At 40.8% G+C, this 18,655-nt stretch overlaps 1 protein-coding gene across 2 annotated transcripts in view; it reads left to right on the forward strand.

Moving 5' to 3' along the window:
- Nucleotides 1-18,655, forward strand: part of GLI3 (GLI family zinc finger 3) — a 276,948-nt gene that overhangs the window by 154,194 nt on the left and 104,099 nt on the right. For both annotated transcript variants that reach the window (XM_058570605.1, XM_058570608.1), the window contains exon 4: nucleotides 6,185-6,290. In XM_058570605.1, coding sequence (XP_058426588.1) covers nucleotides 6,185-6,290 — 106 coding nt within the window. The remainder of the gene's footprint in view (nucleotides 1-6,184; nucleotides 6,291-18,655) is intronic.

Genomic DNA, 18,655 nt, shown 5'->3' on the forward strand with positions numbered 1-18,655 from the left:
ATAGGAAATACGGGAACAAAAGAGCACATGCGTATTACAATAAAACTTTATTTACAAAAACTGGCCCATGCACTGTAGTTTGTGGATCCTTCCTACAACATATGCTCTACACATTTAAGTTCCTGCCATGGTATCAAGTGACAAAATAATAGAACTTTTCTTTTTTTTATGCAAGGCATCTGTAAGATTTCTAGAGTATACTAGAACTACAATTTCTTAAAACTTCTGTCACATTATGGAGGATCTTATAAACTAGATGATCCATGTTAATGACTCTGGAGATGTTTCCAGCTCCACACAACATGTGTGTAGGACCAGAAAGAAGGTTCTTGATGCTCCACGGGATGATTCCACCGGGACGCCCAGCAAGTCCACAGCTGGTCCTTGTGGGGTTTTACTCCTTAGATTCCACTCACAGTAGACTAGGAGGGCCACAGACTGCCTTGATGCTCGAGACATTCCTGGTCCGGCATCCCTGGGGTGTCGTCAGGGGGCCAGATCAGGTCCCTTCTGGTGCCATGTTGTCCATAGGCATCTTCCTGTCCACAGGCAGGAATACAAGCATGTCTGAATGAGGGAGTCAGTCTGGGTGTTGGAGTCATTCCACGTGGTGATGTCTCCCTTAGGCCACTGAGCCCTGGAAAAGGCCTTTCTGGTGCCAAGGTGATGACTGGAGATGCCAAAGGTGGGAAGAGGCAGAGATGAGGCCCCAGCTATCTCTCCACTGTCTCATTGGAGTGGTGAGAGTCTCTCTGTCTCCCCCCCCTTCTCTCTACCGCTTGAGACCTCTCATTTGATTGATAGATGCTGGATGATTATTTTGGTTTTGGTATTGATGTGGTTCAGGGCAGGCTACCTCAGAATGTGCCACTTTGGCATGTGGATTATTTTGAAGTGAAGACAGTCAAGGCCCAACAGCCTCAAGAAGAGCTTTTTACTTCCCCATTAACTGCCTAAAAGGATTTAGGCAGGTAGCCTAAACCAAGAAGAGAGCTATTACCAAAGATAACTTTCTTTTATATAAAAAAGACTTCTGTGCATGGCAGGACAAACATTTGTTTGCCAAACATTTGCTCTTCCCATCTACCTGTGAATTATTTTCCTCTACTTGAAGCCCCAGACCCCCTACCCCCTTCTCCTTAGCTCAGAATAGCATATAAGCCTCAATTGCCTGACTGTCTTTGGGGCTTATATTCTTATGGGACCCCCGTACATACATAACTAAATTTGTTTTTCTCCTGTTAATCTATCTTATGTCAATTTTATTATTAGACCAGCCAAAGAACCCAGAAGGGTAGAGGAGAGATTTCCTCCTACCCTATAGCATAGTGGATTTTGCCCATGTGTGGTTTTAGTGATATTTCTACTGATGGCAGGCGCTTGAGGAGACTAGACATTCCTACAGGCAGGGCTGACCCTAATGACAGGAAAAATAATCTCTAGTTCTGGTCTAGAATAAATTCCAAAGTCAGTGTACAGATGACTTCAGTATTTAAATAAGCCAGGAGAACTTGTCTGCTTAGCAGTTTATTCTTGTGGGTCCTCCTGTGCTGTTTTCTGGGCACTTTCAGGCCACTCAAGTATCATTTGGTGAATTACTCCTTCAGGGCACTAACTGAGCTGACTTTGATCTCTCTTTTTTAATCTACAATTTTTGCATGTAAATTTCAAACCTTAAAAGATAGTTTCCCAGAATGGCATCCAAGAGATTTTATAGCCTGAGGATACTAAAACTATTTCTTGGGAGAATGATGCAACTGAAGATAAATTTCCAAGTGTCTTTCTCTGGCTACAGGTTTTATGATCAACCCAGGCTGTTGTGAAGAGACCTAAAAATCAATGCCTCTCATTCCTAATGGGACCCTTAATGCGCAGCATGATGACAGCCAGTGTGAAATCGAATACTGACAACTATACCTAGCACAAATATTTTTACTATGCATTTCAATTTAAACACGTGTCAAGCCAATTACATATTTATGGGGTTTAAAGACTGTTCCACTCAAGCCTCGGATAATATGCGGTCTTCAAATCTTAGTTTAGTAGAGGAATTTGGTCCAATGGTCAGATCTCTTGCAAGTCTGTAATAAATCATCTTTGCAGCCATAAGCATGTACAGTCAACTGCTTACCACTGCTCCACAGGCTCACCTCCACCTGGTAGAATTTTAATTCCCTCAGTAAAATTGATTCCACCAGTTCTGCACATTATTCTCCCTGTCTTCCATTTAGCCCGTTAGTTTGCTGACAGTAGAGTACACAGCACTTAGCAGCTGGTTTGTGGAACCATCAGTCAGGAAATTGTATGATAAATAGGAGGTAGCCAGGTTTAGTGGCACTTCCTTCTGCTTCAGCAGTTTTCGCCTGACTTTGGAAAAGTCATCATGTGGTGTTTTGTCAAGGGCCAGACCAGGTGATGGCTGTGGTGCGGTAACTTATTACACATACACTTGAGTTATGATGCTCTGCAGCTGCGCTGCTCATGTGTAAATAATAAACCATGAGGTGGATAATTATGGTGGCTGCTGGCGACACGGGTCTGTTCTTGTCATGTGGGTTTTCTTGGACAGCTTCTTGGGCTCGTAATGGAATGTGCTGCTGATCTTCCACACAGAAACGACAGCCAGGATGCAAGGGAAACACTCAAGGTTTGAGGATTCGGGAGCTTTTTTTTGAGAAATGTGTTAGGATTAATGTCATGTGATGCCACATATGTTCAAGGACATGCTCATACTGCTTTTTATTCTCTGTTTGTACTGTTAAGCTATGGCAAGCATGTCTTGAATTAGAAGAGGGGTATTCCATTGCACTTGCCCAGAAAGTGGCTTAAGAGGAGTGATTTCCACTGATAACTGATCTAGGGTATAATTGTTCACACAGACTTCATCAGTCCAGCAGAAGTTATTTTAAACTAAATCAAGAGGGAAACAAATAGAAATAGTAAAATATTTAAACTAAAACCAGATGTCTTTGTTCAAATCTGATCACATCCATTAATTTTTTGTTCTTTATTCTAATTCCAGAATGCAGAATTCATACATTTCCTTGGGACATAAATAAACACTTTGTACAGTGTTGTCAGATGCATCACATACTTTCAGTCAGAATTAATTTTTAAACTCATGAAACACTATAGACTCAACAGTAAGAAATGACGACTAAATGCCCCGGTAATTGTGTGCTTTATATTTTCCTCTCAAATATTTTTGCAATGCTTGGCCATTTTCTCTTTCATTCTGAAAGAAAGACAGTGAATTAAAATCCTGTTAATAATTTTTTGAGAATGAAAAGATTGCAATGCCTTTTAAATGCCTGTGATAGCCTTGTAGGTTTTCCTTGGGGAAGAGATTTTTATCCTGCTTAGGTTCACTGATTTGATTTTAGAGAATTAACTGGTTGGTCTTCACCCCTGTGCACATAATCACTGCAGCTTCACTATGAATACTCACATGAAAGATAATGACTATTATTTCCTGGATATATGAGGTATATATTGAATGTGGAATAAATTCACACATTTTGAGCCCTGTGTGTATGAAAAAATATGGATTTGTACTTTATCATGTATAATAATTCTTAGTTGCACCCCCATAGAGAAGTCAGATACAGTGAACACCCACTTATCTGGTGGAGAAAATTTAATCACACAGAACATAGCCAAGAGCCAAAAGTGAAGAGGTAAAAATGTCTTCCAACTCGGACATAGTTGTCACAATGTCCTTCAAAATGGCCATATAAAATGTGTGTGGGAGAAGCCCTGAAGGGGTGGGTCAGACTTTATGAACGCTTAATTTACACACAGCTCTAGCAGGTTTATTTCTCCGATTTCCGAGAGCAGATGACGTGTGTTAAGTTTGAAGTCTGCTGGAGGCAAGCGTGTTCGCATCAGCAGTGACTGCTAATGGGAGAGGAAGAGAAAGAGCCATCCCGTATCTCAGGGCCATCCACCCTACCCCACACTCAACTCTGATTCATTTGGGCCTGTTTCAAAACCTAAAATCAGAAGCATTCACTGAGTATGCATCAGACTTTGTTTTTGTTTTAATAAGTATGAACAGTTTTCATTGAAAATGAAGTAGCACATTTTGGCTCTGCAGGGTTACTGAGTTATGTGGGCTGCTGAATTTGACAACAGTGCTGGATAAACTTTCCAACTTAGCCCACCAACTATCAAGATTTGTGTTACAAAAAAAAACAACTCTGACATCCTTTAATATTAAGTCCTAAGTGGTGCACTTAAAATATGATTGATTTTTTCATATGGACTTTATAAAGTGTGATAAATAATCAGGTTGTCAGTATATCCCTCACCTGTTGAATTTCCAGCATTGTTATACATCATTTTGTCACAGCGACAATGATATGACAATACCAAGATGATGCCTTTCCTCCCTCTCTACCACCCCCTTCCCGCTTTATCTTACAATAAGCACAAAATACAGTGAGTAATTGACATTTCCAGTACCATAGTCCTCTTCCAATCACAGAAGTTTTCTAGGTTCTACGTCTGGTAGAATCACAGCTTTGAGGACCTCCTTGGTTGTCTCAATGCTATGTTAATAGTTTTTCAGTCTTATTTTATTTTTTTCTCATAACCAAACTCATGTTCCCGAAGAAAGGCAGCAAGGGCAAAGTTCAAAACAGGGGAAGTAAGATATCATAATTTTTTTTAAGTTTGTTTTGTTTACATTCTAAAAGATAATTGTAGAAGAAAATTTGGAAAAAAGAGAAATGTATAGGGAGGAAAATGAAAACCACCTGAATTCAACATACACACATAATGCTAGTCACCCCTGGGACTTAAGGAGATTCACATGGCGGGTGCGGGTTACACCCTCGGCTGTGTTTGGCACAGCCCCCATACTCCACTTCTTCAGCCGTCGCTCAGAGCCTGTTTGCAGTGCCTCATTTGGAACTGCCTGCACCGCCTGCTACCCTCAGGTCTAGGCAAAATCTTCAGACTTTTAGAAATAGCTTGAAGCCCTTCTGAGGCACGTTTGGTGTTCGCGTCAATTCCTGGAAGTGTTTGGGGCAATGGTGGCGTGGTGGCTGCTGGCAAGCTGCCAGGATGACCATGTGTGGAAGGCAGTATTTGAAGAATGAGTTCGGCATATTTGCTGTAATATCAGGCTCATGGCTGTGGAGTCACACCTCTAGGTTTTGGACTGCTTTATTTTGCTTCTTGAAACTTGGGAAAAACTTTAGTGCCTGTTACTAAATATCACCCACACTTCTAATGATAAAATCTGGTAAAACTCTCTTCAGTTGTTGCAGTGAATTGCTATTTAGAAAAAAAAGTTTATTTTCAGAGTCATCAGAGACGATCTGTGTGAGTTGCTCTGAGTCAGTAGGAGGAGAAGAGCTGTTTTAAGTGAGTGCACATAAGAACCCAGGGTCACAGAACACCAGCCTGAGCCAGAACAGGAGGGGAGGGTGCTCTGGGTCCAAGGGGAATGTTAGGGTTGCAGGGCAGGACCCCCTCAGTTTGCTCCAGCCTCCCTCTGTCAGTCTGAGAGGGTCAGCTCATCTTTTGTAGCCAGGCCGTGGAGCATTTCTCTGGCCAAACTGTGGATTTGCTGCCCTTGTGTTGGGACTATGGAGGCCTAACTCAGGCCAAGAAAGAGGGAAGCATGCAGTTAAATTTTTAAACAAGTGTGTGTGTGTGTGTGTGTGTGTGTGTGTGTGTGTGTGTGTGTGGTTATATATGCAATGGATTCTAGCAGGGATTTTAGCAAGGACTCCTTCCCTTAAAAAGCATCATGGGTATGGGAGAAAAGAAACTAGTATTTATATAATGTCTTTGTTTAAAATTCACTTGACAGTATAATTTTTAAAATAAGTAAGTGTCTTGTAATCTGTTCCTCTTGGTTTTGTGGCTCCTTCAGCCCTTCCACTCAGACCAGCCTTTCTTCCAGGGTAGGAGCATATGTTGTTCCTCTGTCTTGCTTTTCTCTCTGGGTTTTAGTTGCGTTTGTAGGGTCTGCTTTCCCAGGTGCAGGTATTGTTTACTTGATTATATCTCTGCAGTACCTCCCGTAACCTCATAATGAACTTTAAGGAGTTCTTCCACAAATTCTTAAAGTAGATTCAGTGTAAGTCGTGAAGATAGTATAGCAGTGTTGCTTCATGGATTGGAATTCGGTTTCAAAGTATTCTGTTTATACAGGTTGGACTTTCTTTTTCAGATCCTCCTCATCTTTTTCCTGCTTTCCATCCTCCTGTACCAATCGATGCAAGACATCATGAGGGGCGTTACCATTACGATCCGTCCCCGATTCCTCCGTTGCATATGTAAGTATTAAAACTTTACCCATTAACAAAACTGCACAAGATACTGGCTTTTACTGTCTCAGGACTTTTTGTTAACGGTACGGCTACAGGGCTTTGAAGATGTGACAGAAGTATAAGATTTACTTTTGAAATACAGGAAGCCTATCTGTTCCTGGACTCACTGAAGCAAATCCTGCTGCCTCCTGAAGAATGCCTGTCACACTAGGTGGCTGGCAAGTATTTCCTATATATTTTGCTGATGTGTGTTCTGTGGGCTGTAAATACTAAATTAAAAAGTAGAGGCCTAATGGAAGGTTACCATTCAGCATACGTATTTGGTCGAGAGTGGATTTGAAGTTTTTCATGCTAAAATTTCTGTATGTTCAAGTCCTATCCCAGGAAACACAATGAATTATAATGAAATTTTTATGGTAAATTTTCATAGCCCCCGTGGTATGTACCTTAGTAGTCACTTGATCGATGGGAATGTCACCCAAACAAAATGGCAAATGTGATTGAGCATGTGGTTTACACAAAGATAAAAGGAAAGAATGGTTGTGATAACATATATTAGAAAAGGAAGAAGAAAATCTTGTAGAAATAGATATTATTCAGTTTGGGGGAAAAAAGAATAGTGGACTTGCAAACTAAACCAGTATTCTTTCGTAGTATTGTCCAGACGACTGTCATATGCTGTAACTGGAGCCACTCTCTGGGCAGGGCTGTCCTTATTAACAGCCTTGATATATGCATTTAGTCATATCTAGTAATCACCCTTCCTTCTGAGACAGTATGGTTAGAAAAGCACAAGTAATACTTTGAAGAATAATGCTGGTTATTTAGATGGTAGATTGCATCTCCACGGCTATTAGTTACAGCTGTGTAATTACACATATGCCAAAGAAAAATGAAGTTGTTTTAAAACAAGTCCTCCTCTGTGAACAGAATTAATTGATATTAACAACCCTAACTACATGCCCAAGTACACATATAATATTTTACCAACAGTTTTTTGGATCCATCTCCCATTACTGAATTGTAATTTCAGAGCAGATTTGCCTGGAGGTAAGTAATAAATCTGTGTTGCAGACTTCTATAAGCATTAAAGGAGAAGTGGGTATTTATAGAGAGAGAATACAGAAACTTGTGACTTATTCTTCGACTTTTCACTGGCACACAAGTATTTACAGGGTTCTAAAGCCTGCTGAAAATACACTCAAATAAAACCAAGAGGCCAATTGAAAACCCCTTATACAGAGGGAAGGAAATTCCAAATTCAGGCTGAAACCTGCCATGTAATTCACCCCGTTGAACAGAGGTTTTGTGGTGCAGATGGGACCACAGGGATCTCAGATGAGCATCTGTCCCGCGGTACAGAGGGAGCAAGGGCGAGCTCAGCCACGGAGACACAGATGGCTGATTCCTCCCAGGCTTCGGTCTCTGCAGTGATGTGGTAATTTAAATCAGATTTTCGGTGGAATTTCAGAGTTCCTCACTCTTTCAAAAGTCATGTCATAGAGAAATTTCAAAAAACGAGTTTATATGGTAGAATGAACTAGTTCCTCTGGGTTCATTATAGTTTGCCTTGTAATTAAACTTCGGTATGAATTTATCAATAAAAATCCCAAGACTTGGTTCTCTGGCAGAATATAACAACAGCAAGCCCCAATATAGTCCACACTATGTGTTCTAGGCCCTGATTGCTGTCCCTGCAGTATTAGCTCACTAGTGATAAAAACATCACGAGATAAGGCAGGTCAAGTTTGGAGAATCCAGGTGAGGGGGCTGCATTTCAGATATGACTGCTGAGCTGGGAGTTGTACAGATTTTAGTACTTCCTCCTTTTCCAGCCAAGCTTTAGGATACTTGAGCAGCAATTGACTAAATTGTTCTCTAGCTGCCTAAATGTATAGTGATCGAAGATTCATGATGTAAGGCTGGCTGATAATCCTGGGCCTCAAAAGAGAAGTCCTGGAAGGTTCTGAGAGGAAATGTCATTGCCGTGGTGAGTCTGGTGAGTGCCTGAGTCTGAGACTGCTGGTCCTCGCAGGGTCCTGGATGGAGACTCTGAGCTTATACAGTAGGCTCTGGGAAGCTAGGGCAAGTCTCACCTCTGCATCTGTATAACGTGACATTCTCTCTGCATTCCCTCAATGGCCTTCCCTTTCTGCATGGCCAACTCCTGCTTAAACTCCTCATCGTCAAGGCCACATTCAGCTGTCACCTTTGCTGGCTGTCCCAGAGGCTGTTCCTCAGAGCACCTCGCGTGTGCCTTTCTTGTAGCGCACAACCTCTTGCCTGGTCATTTCTTATTAGCAGTCACTGCCCCCTGCCAATTTTGCGGACAGGGCCTAGCGCTGGGCCAGACGTTGTAAAAGGTGCTCAGTAGATGCTCACGCTGTCCAGTCTGGGAGACAGTGGAGAGCAGTCGGAGAGCTTGAACCCATTCTTGCTTTGCACTCAGCTGTGCTGGGAACTCTGGCAACTTACCCTTGCATATATTGGTTTCATTGCATGGAAATGAAGTTATCTGCCTCACCTGACTCTCCAGATCGCAGGCAGAGTTCAATGAAATCGTGTTCATGTGAGCACTCTTCAAAACCCGGAGCTCTAAACAAGTGCCGAGAGTTAGTATCTGAGGCAGTTGGGACGTGACGAACGCTGAGCGTTTGTACTCCGGCCTGACTCAGTCCTGAATCCCTGGTGCTTTTGCACCTTCTGAGGTGTATAAATAGATGCCTGTGATCACTTTAGGAGTGGAGGGTAATCTAGGCAAATATGGCTTGGTTACTGAAATCTTAAAAGCACTTCATGACCAAGGGATGAAGCAGTAACCTGGAAAAGGAAAATGATTTTATCTAGAACTTCAATTCCAAAATGCTTGCTATATAATTATCTTATAGAAAATGAGATCAAGTGAGCTTACTAAGTTTTTAGAATAAATATTTTTAATTATAAGAAGACAAAATTTGGAGATATTCTCATTATTTTGTACACATAATTGCTCTTCTGGTGCCAACTTTAAAAATTAAATTATAAGTCTCTTGAAAACAGGATTTGTGTGGATGATGGAAATGCCGACAGATCTCTGTTTAGAAGGATGGCAGGCGCTGCGATAATTATGCTATCCTATCCTATCATTAAAGATTCTATTGAAAGAGGTTTATAAATTGCTCCTCTTTTTAGATAAACCACCCTATATTAAGGCATCAATGATATGGTGCAGAATTAAATTAAAATCTCATAAAATGAAATATGTTCTGTATTAGCTGTTTGACACTTAATTTGCCTCTGAATGAGTAGAGGAAATCACAAATTAACCTGCCTTTGTTTTTCCAACCATGGCTTATTAGGTGTTAGAACAACTGCAATTATAGCCTAATAATAACCGCCAAGCCTTATAAATATGTACGGAAATATGTCAGTTTGTGTTAAAGACCCCAGTGTGTTAAATGGAATGCCTTTAGCTCACTCTACTTACTCTCACAGTGGTATCCACAATTGATGGTGAGGCAGTGTGTGTAGATAGAGTACAGAAACTTAAATTCTTTCAAATACAGTACTGGAAATAATATTAGAATTTATAGTATTTCCTTTCTTAACTCAAAATGATGAATTTAGATTCAGGACTTACAAATGGGACAAGGAATGTAGGTATCATCTTTCCTTGAGTTGTCACATAAAGGTTGTCATGTAAAATGTCTGATTCCTACATTATGTTTATTTAATTCAAGCAGTTTGAAAATTAAGAAACACTGGATATGGGGAATTTTCCCTTTTCTTCTCAAAAGTTATTCTCCACTGAGTTCACCAGGACTTATGCCCAATAGATAACTGGATTGTCTCTCTTTCTGTCTCAAATCATTTGCTTTGACCACAGATTCCATGTTTTATTAAGCCACGTAGAAAAAAGTGCAAGTTTTAGAAAAAAATATCAGTGAGTACATTTTATTGGATTACTGAGATTATTTGCAGCATTAGTGACAGAACCTGAATCTATATCCACACAGTTGAGGCACTAATTTTATGTGTATATTTTTACTTCTTGTTCTTCTCTATATTTCCTGCCCTGCATTGTTTACATCAGGGCTGTAGCCTTGTGTAACTCCAGGAGGTGTTATTGTATTCTGTGGGAATGGATGATGCTCTCTAGGCTAAAAATTACAACTTGTTTGAAAATTTCGCTTGAAAATTTAGACAATTAGAATATTACACTCCTCTCCTCCAGAATACAGTTGTATTGTTTTCTTTTCTTTTCTTTTGGTGAAGAAGATTAGCCCTGGGCTGACATCCGTGCCCATCTTCCTCTATATGGGACGCCACCACAGCATGGCTTGACAAGCAGTGTGTCAGTCTGCACCTGGGATCCAAACCCGCGAACCCCGGGCCATTGAAGCAGAGCGTGCGAACTTAACCACTGCGCCACCAGGCTGGCCCCATACAGTTGTGTTTTTAAGTGACTACTTTCACACTAATGAAGAAAGTACCCTTTCTCTTGCATTTTGAGTGTGTGCTTTTTTTTTTTTAATTCTGTGTTAGAACTCATTTAAGCATGCTTCATTTTTAAAATTAGACATGGTGTATTCATAGAAACCCAAATTATAAAGTTTTAAATTCCACATTCATTCTGGATTTTCATTTGGGAGAAAATATCTTTTACATACAACGTTTTTGAGCCAAAGTTTCTCATTTGTGGATCACTATGAATTGAATTTCGGACTGTCAGGCTGGCCCCATGGCTTAGCGGTTAGGTGCGTGTGCTCCGCTACTGGTGGCCCGGGTTCGGATCCCAGGCACGCACCCAGGCACCGCTTCTCCAGCTATACTGAGGCCGCATCCCACATACAGCAACTAGAAGGATGTGCAACTATGACATACAAGTATCTACTGGGGCTTTGGGGAAAAAAAGGAGGAGGATTGGCAATAGATGTTAGCTCAGAGCTGGTCTTCCTCAGCAAAAAGAGGAGGATTAGCATGGATGTTAGCTCAGGGCTGATCTTCCTCACGAAAAAAAAAAGAAAAAGAATTTTGGACTGTCCATTTGCTTCATGCGAGCTCTGCAATTCATTTTCCAAAGCAGGGTCCTTAGTTAATAATCCATGATAATAATTCAAGCCCCACAGATGTTCTTGCCAGTTGAGCTGAGAGCTGCCCTTGTCTCATGCTGTGGATGTGAACAGGGTGAGCAGGACTGCACCCCAAGCTGCACCCCAAGCCGGCACTCCTAGAGGCCGTTGCATTTCACCACCATTTTAGAAAACCAGCCTCATCTTTTCTCTCCTGGGGGAATTGAGCACTCATGTTCTGTTCTATTCTGCAGTTCTTTTTTCTCTTAGTTTAGTCAGTGTGGCTCTTTCTAAGGCTCCCTGACTCGCTGGAATTATTCCACCTAAGTAAGAAGAGCTGTTCTTCTCACTAAAAGTGATCTATTTCCTGGCGCCTGGGGAGAGGACTAGTACATGGTAGATATTAGTATTAGCTGTGAAACAGAGTGCATTGGAAATAAGTCAGGCTTCGCCCCCATGATTATGACTGCCTATAAGGGATGAGAGCAGGGAGATGGAGTGGCAAGTTTGGAGTATGAATTACATACATTTCTTTCCAGAGAGAGAAAGCTCTAAGAAAAGATATGTTATTATGGTAAAAGCTTAGAGAAAGAAAGAGTAAGCAGATGACCAGAGCTACTCCTCAGTTCCCCTCCCTCCCTGAATTCAGCACCTTGCCTGTGCTGTGTACTCTGCTTATTGGGAGCTCAAATAATATTTATTCAAAAGCAGCCTTCAGTCTCGCCACCTGCTTAAAACTGTGATGGGCCCATGACACATAATAGTGATTTCATCCTTTTCATTCCCATGGAAGCCTTCAGTAAAATGTGGAGATGGAGCAAAACCTTGTATTTAGGGGCATAACTAGTTTGGAATATTTTAATGGTACAATTTAAAATTAACAAAAGAAAGTCCTTTTTTTTCCAATAGTAAAGTGTAATGACAGATTACATCAGATATTGAAGTTAACACTAACACACCCCCCCGAAAAAAAAGAAAATGAACTAAATTATAATTATATCTCTTGAAGGCAAAGACCATCTGTGTATTTCTTTGCATTTGCTAGGCCAAGTCCGTGCCTTACACATAGTAGATCCTAAATAAATATTATTTTCAATGATGATAATGGGCCGTTGTTTCTTAAGCTATTGCAGGATGACTGCCATCATATTTCTTTTGTTTTTGTTTGTTTGCTTTTGTTCGAGTGTGTCACCTCATGCCAACAGAGCTAGCACACTTAGGACTCAAAACCAAAAGCTTGATTACTACTTAAGATTATATTAAAAGTGCCTATTAAATGTCAGGTGCTCTCCACTGCCAAGTGGATTCCCTGATAGGAAATCAGTTATTGATTACCTTATGTGACTGGGTTCCATTTAATGCCCACCTATTGCTGATTCCCAGGCCCTTCACACGGAAATAAAATTAGAGAAATTAGCAACCTTAAATGGACAACCCAAGAATAATAGCAAAATTTCAAAGATAAAGGGAAACAATAAAATGAATAGACAATTTACATAAAAAAATATATAATAATGACCATAGCTGTAACGTGACATTTTTGAGTACTTACTATGGGCTAGCCACAATTTTAGAGACTTTACATAATCATCTTGTGTGATACTTAGAGCAACCCTATGATGGAGTTATTATTACTAGCCTTATTTTAAAGATATGGAAACCTGGACCCAGAGAAGTTACACAGTTTAGGAGCAGCTAGTGCCATTATTTTAACCCAGGCATCAGACACTACATCCCTTGCTCTTGACTTTCCATGCTCTGCTCGTGAAAATGAGCGCTGCAGACTGGCTGCTCTAGTTTATACTTACTGGAGGACACAAGTAATTCTAACAACACCCAATAGGAAGTTTTCAGTGTCACTGGCTGTCATCATCTTCTGCAAATTTCTAAGGTAGGAATATGGCTGTGTGGAGAAGAGCCGTAAAAAGTCTTTTGACCTAGTAAGCATATCTGTAACCAAAAAAAATTAGATATACATAAATGGTTGCTGCTTTAGAACTTGTGACACCAAACAACTGGACAATTTACATACCCAGCTGCAGGGTGGGGTTTGGTAAATTGTGATTCATCAGCTTGTTAGAATACGGAACAGTATTTAACAAATGCATTTGAGAAAACCATATTAAAATGTGGGTAAAGAATGATCACTGATTACAGCCGTATACCTAATAGAATGTAAGCCATGTTGGACTAGATCACAACAGGTGTCTGCCTGGAACCTTCTTCCCTCAGATAGCTATGGCCTGCTTCCTCACTTCATACATTTCTCTGCACAGATGTTTCCTTATCAGAAAGGTCTTCTATGAAGAACCATCTAATGAACGGGGTTTTGCATACTATGGCCTGTGAGCCAAATCTGGCCTATGGCTTGTTAATAAAGTTTTGTTGGAACACATTGACTCCTACTGGTTTACTGTTGTCTATGGCAGCTTTAGCATTCAAGGGCAGAGTTGAGTAGCTGACACAGAGAGAATATACCTGCAAAGCTTAAAATATGAAGTTTGCCAACCCCTGATCTAAAATAACAGCCCCTTTCCAGCCTTACTCTTTGCCCCATTTCTCTACTTTATTTTTCTTTCTTTTTTATAAGTGATACTATGCGTCATATTTTCTACTTTCAGGCTTTCCTACTGCTATTCCCAGCATTTTTCATCGCATATCACATCAGTTCAAAAGAGAAAATAAGTCTTATTTTTTGGTTATCAGTTCTCATGATTAACTGAAACAATATAGAGCCTGCCTAATCTTCAAGAATTACCTTAGACCAACTACATCCATCGTTTCTTATGTAGGTATGAAAATATGGGTGAGTTTCAATTCCTTAACTTTTAAAATTTTAATGAGCTGGGAGCATAAATCCAGATCAACCAATACACACTTTACTTTGTATTAAGAAATGGACGCGAAACTAATAAATTGTACTCAAAGGGCATTAATACTTATTTCTGTTTTGCAATATTTCTAGTGACTGAAATATTGAATTCCGCTATCGGTTGCAGAGAAAGCAGGCCCTAATTATAGTGCATATTCAGAGAGTCTGAGTGCCAGCTTCTTGGATAAAATTCCTGTGTTCTTTGTGCTGCACTCAGCAGTGGGGTCTGGGAGCTGATACTGACTGGAGTTATTCACGGGCACTGAACCGGAAGCTGCCGGCTCTATAGAGCCTGCTGTCAAACCTGTTGCGGGGGCCTGGGGGGTACTGGACTGTAACAGACTTTTTTCTTTGAGCACAATGCTTCCACTCATGTTAAGCCTGGCTTCAAAGGCAACAGAAATTTACTGCCATCGTTTTATTTATTTTTCAAAACTATGCATTTGAGAAAATGTAACTTTAACAGAATTTGTCCCAATGGGCAGACACTTTCAGGTTAGTTTTATGTGATGTTTACTGCCCAAAGTGAAGCTGCCCGTAGCTCTTCATATGTGGCCGTCTCTCCCTCACTTAGGTAACAGAGCCCGCTCTTTCCACCTAAACAAAGACATGCCATTTCCTATAGCCCCACAGCACGCTGAGTTCATTTCAGACCTTTCCCCTGGGGAACAAAGGCTGTGGGCACAGGGCTGCCTGTCATTCATTCCTTTTTGTTATTGTTGCATCCCCACCCCTGCCCCCACAGAAATTCATACATCAAAAAATAAAATGCTAGCAGATTTGTTTCCAGGAATCTGCTTGCTAACTTTTCAAATGCTGAGTAACAGATTAGCTGGATTTTTGCATCTTTGGTGATCCAAGCAAACTGAAAGGAAATAGTAGGAGAAAGATCTGCTTTAAAACCCAACCTCTGAGTCCTAAGGTAGGGATATTTTTGCAGAACATTCATTTTTTAGATAACTGTATTGGAAAGAAATTTGAAAAAAAAAATCGTGGCCATTTTTAGTTTTGATGTAATCTTTGTAAAAGGAATATCAGAACAGTAATGCGCATCTTACATTGCAGCTGGGCAAAAATTAAAAAGTTAAATGGCTTATTGGTCCCATGTTTACCTTCTGCGTTAACCTAGCTGAATTGGTGACATTGCATCAATTTTGATGACTCTGATGTTGAAAAACATCAAGTGCCATTCTAGACCTATACACTGCGCCTCTGCCTCTCCTCTCTCTCCCTCTCCCTGTCTGTCCCTCTTTCTCTTTCAACACACACACACACACACACACGCACGCACGCACGCACGCGCGCGCCATGGAGAAAAGAATGCAGAGAGAAAAGTAAGAAGTGCAAGAACTGCCTTAGGGCATGAGAGTGAATTTCCAGTAAAGAAAAAAAATAAGAGTCTATAATAGACCTAAACCCATAGGTTCCCTAAAATCCAGTCACTTACTATTCTGGGTTATGCAGCATCATGTGTGCTTATAAGTTATAGATATTTAAAACTGTCTTATACAGTTACAGAGTGATTACTGGTTCATTAAACTGTTCTCAGTTGGGACTGTTACAGGGAATAGGAAGCTTAACCTCCATCTGAAAATCTAAACTAATACCAAAATGAATTGTGCGTAGAGTTGCGATAGCAGGCATTCTTTCACAGGTTCCCCTGTGAGGATCCCTCAGGCTGGTCAGCACCTGTGATTTGTCCCCAGGATAGGGAGGATGCAGGTTGGGCAGATAGCTTTTACTGCCCACTCACCCCCAGGTAGTAAGAGCTGTGCCTGAGGGAGTTATGTTAACTCAGCACATTAAGTGACCCCCGGGGCGTGACGAGGTTAATGTGTGTCTCCTGCTACCTGAGAATGAGTTAGGTACTAACCAGAAAACCACCAGTACTTTTCTAAATACGTTCAAATAGTATCCAAATATTGTCAAGTTCATCAGAAGTGGACAGTGTCTCTATTATGTGAGGAGTGAGGGGGAGGAGGCATTGGCTGTTAAATGATCCTCCTTATTTGCAAAACAAATCACCAAATCATTTTGCATAAATATGATTTACATTTTTAAGACAGAGTCCAAAGAAAGCATTCCCAGTTTACTAAAATGCTTCTTGCCTCTATTCAAAGTAAGCTCGGGCTCCCCTACAGAACAAAATCCCCATATCCCTAGCCCACATTGTTTTCAACGTAAAAATGCACACCAGTGAAAGTTGTCAGAAACAAATTCAAAATAACGAAAGTAACAAAAGCAATCAGATCTCTAAATGGGACTCCGATTTTAAAAGGTTTTTTGTTTCACATTTGCCAGGGATATGGCAGATTAATATTAGAATTATGTTGGATTACATTAATATTTATATTACCTAACGTGTCGAATTTATTTAAAGTATATATTTTGTGTATCTTCATTATTTTACTATATATATACACACTCTGTCTACACACACACACCCCGATCACTTCTGTCCGTTTGCTTTGTGGTAATCTCAGCCTGTCTTTAGGATTACTCAATAAGAGACTCCATGATCTTCCATCTTAATGGAATTCGTCAATAGGGGATAAGAAGGTCAGCCTAAAGTATTTTAATCGTGTTTTAATGATCAAAATCTGGGCACCTCGGACTTGAGATTTCAGGACTGCTGAGATACATGTGGTTCCTGGATTGAGAGAAGAAGAGTCCAAGTCAAGATTCCCCTGGAAATTGGGGAGTTGTGGGGGTGGGGGCTGAAAGCAGAGGTCCAACCTCCTGCAAAAGGCTGCACTCAGCCCTGTGGAAGAGTCTCTCCCAGTCGGATAGTTACCCCGTTGTGAATATGCTGTTTGTGAGAGAGAATTTTCGAAGTGGAAGACCTTGAGCATTTCATGAGTCTTTCTCTTCATTCCCTGGAACGGGGATAGCAGGCTGTGTGCATCTGACTTGGGCAGTCCATGCACTTGCAAGGGCCTTCCCGTGATCTGAAGAACAATCAGAAGATATATTACACCATATTTAATTTGGGTTAACTTCCCCACCTTTCCCTATCTTTTCACCCAGACGTAGGACTTTTTAGTTATTTTGGTTATCGTTGTTTGTTGTTTCTCTGTTGGTTGAGAGGAGGGAGGTATGAGGAAGTTGAATTGGAAGGAATGAAAAGTAGAGCCCACTCCCTTCCCCCAAGTGTATGGGAGAGAAACATCCTCCTTGGTCTGTTTGCTTTGCAAGGGTGTTCTTGGATGAGGTCTTTGTCCGAGGCCCCCACTGAAGTCTCAGTGTACTCAAGCTTTAGAAAAGGCTATTGGCCCTTTGTTTTCTTTGTTGAACTGTTTATTTTGCTTTCTTCCCACGAGGTTCCCCAGCCTTGCTCTGACAACGCTTTTCTGCATGAATTACATTCCTCAGAGCCACAAGTCTCCCAATTCTTCCAGCCCATTTGATTCTGGCCTGTGTGATTAGACCATAGCTTCGACCTGCCCTGGGTCTTTGCCAAGCGGAGTGCTTGCTCAGTGCCCCTAACATGGAGACGTAAAGACATTTTGTAACCTCATTAGTGAGCAGGGTAGTGCTTCATTCCAGTTTAATAACTTAGCTGCTGTTGAATAGTCACTAGCTCTAAAATCACTGAAGGAGGCTGCTAGTCACTGGTTTCCTTTCAATGTGAATACAGATATTGAAGGAGGGTGGTTCAGGTTATTACACTCATGCCCAATTCAGTAACAGAAGTCATCCTGAGCAGGGTGGGAGAGGAGCCCATTAGCTCCATTTAAGTTAGATTTACATTTCTAAGGAATTTGATAATCATTTTCACAAAATGCATTTCCATCTGTGTAGAAATAGTGAACAGCAATAATAAAAATTATTCAGATATCTTAGTCATAGCCATTATATTTTCTTGTGCATGTATGTTTTTTTCTGAAGTATGGTTTATGACTGAGACAGAGATAAATCATGAACAATCTTATGAATTATGTTTTTTTAAGCTCTTTAAATATTTGGTTCTGTAATGAATTATACCTTCATTACATATGTTGGTAAAACATTGATACCACTAGACAAAATTCAGCTGTCTTAGGAGCAAAAGTCTCGAAGGGATCTGTTCACCTGTTCTTACCCATCTGTTTACCCATGAGAATCCTGACTGACAAGCAGGTGGGGTGGTGCGCTGTACTTCACAGGGAGCCTGCATTTATTGATAGTGTCCGTGGAAGTAGATTTGACTTGGAATGTCCCAAAAGAGGACCAAACAGTTTGTCAGAAATGATTGAAAACACAATCTGTGTTGAAAATTATATGCTGTGTAAATACGTATTGATACACAGAAGCTCTTCCTTAAAGAACTGGAGAAGGCCTCAAGCAGTGTGGCCAGGGCATGGTTCTGGTTTCTTGAGGGGCCTGGTTTGAACTGGGCTCTTGGCGTCTGATCTTTGCGAGCCCTGCAGTGGCTATGTACCGTAGGGCACAGACTTTCTGTGAGGGTC

Source organism: Diceros bicornis, chromosome 3 (assembly GCF_020826845.1).
Source record: "Diceros bicornis minor isolate mBicDic1 chromosome 3, mDicBic1.mat.cur, whole genome shotgun sequence".
Classification (NCBI taxonomy): Eukaryota; Metazoa; Chordata; class Mammalia; order Perissodactyla; family Rhinocerotidae; genus Diceros; species Diceros bicornis.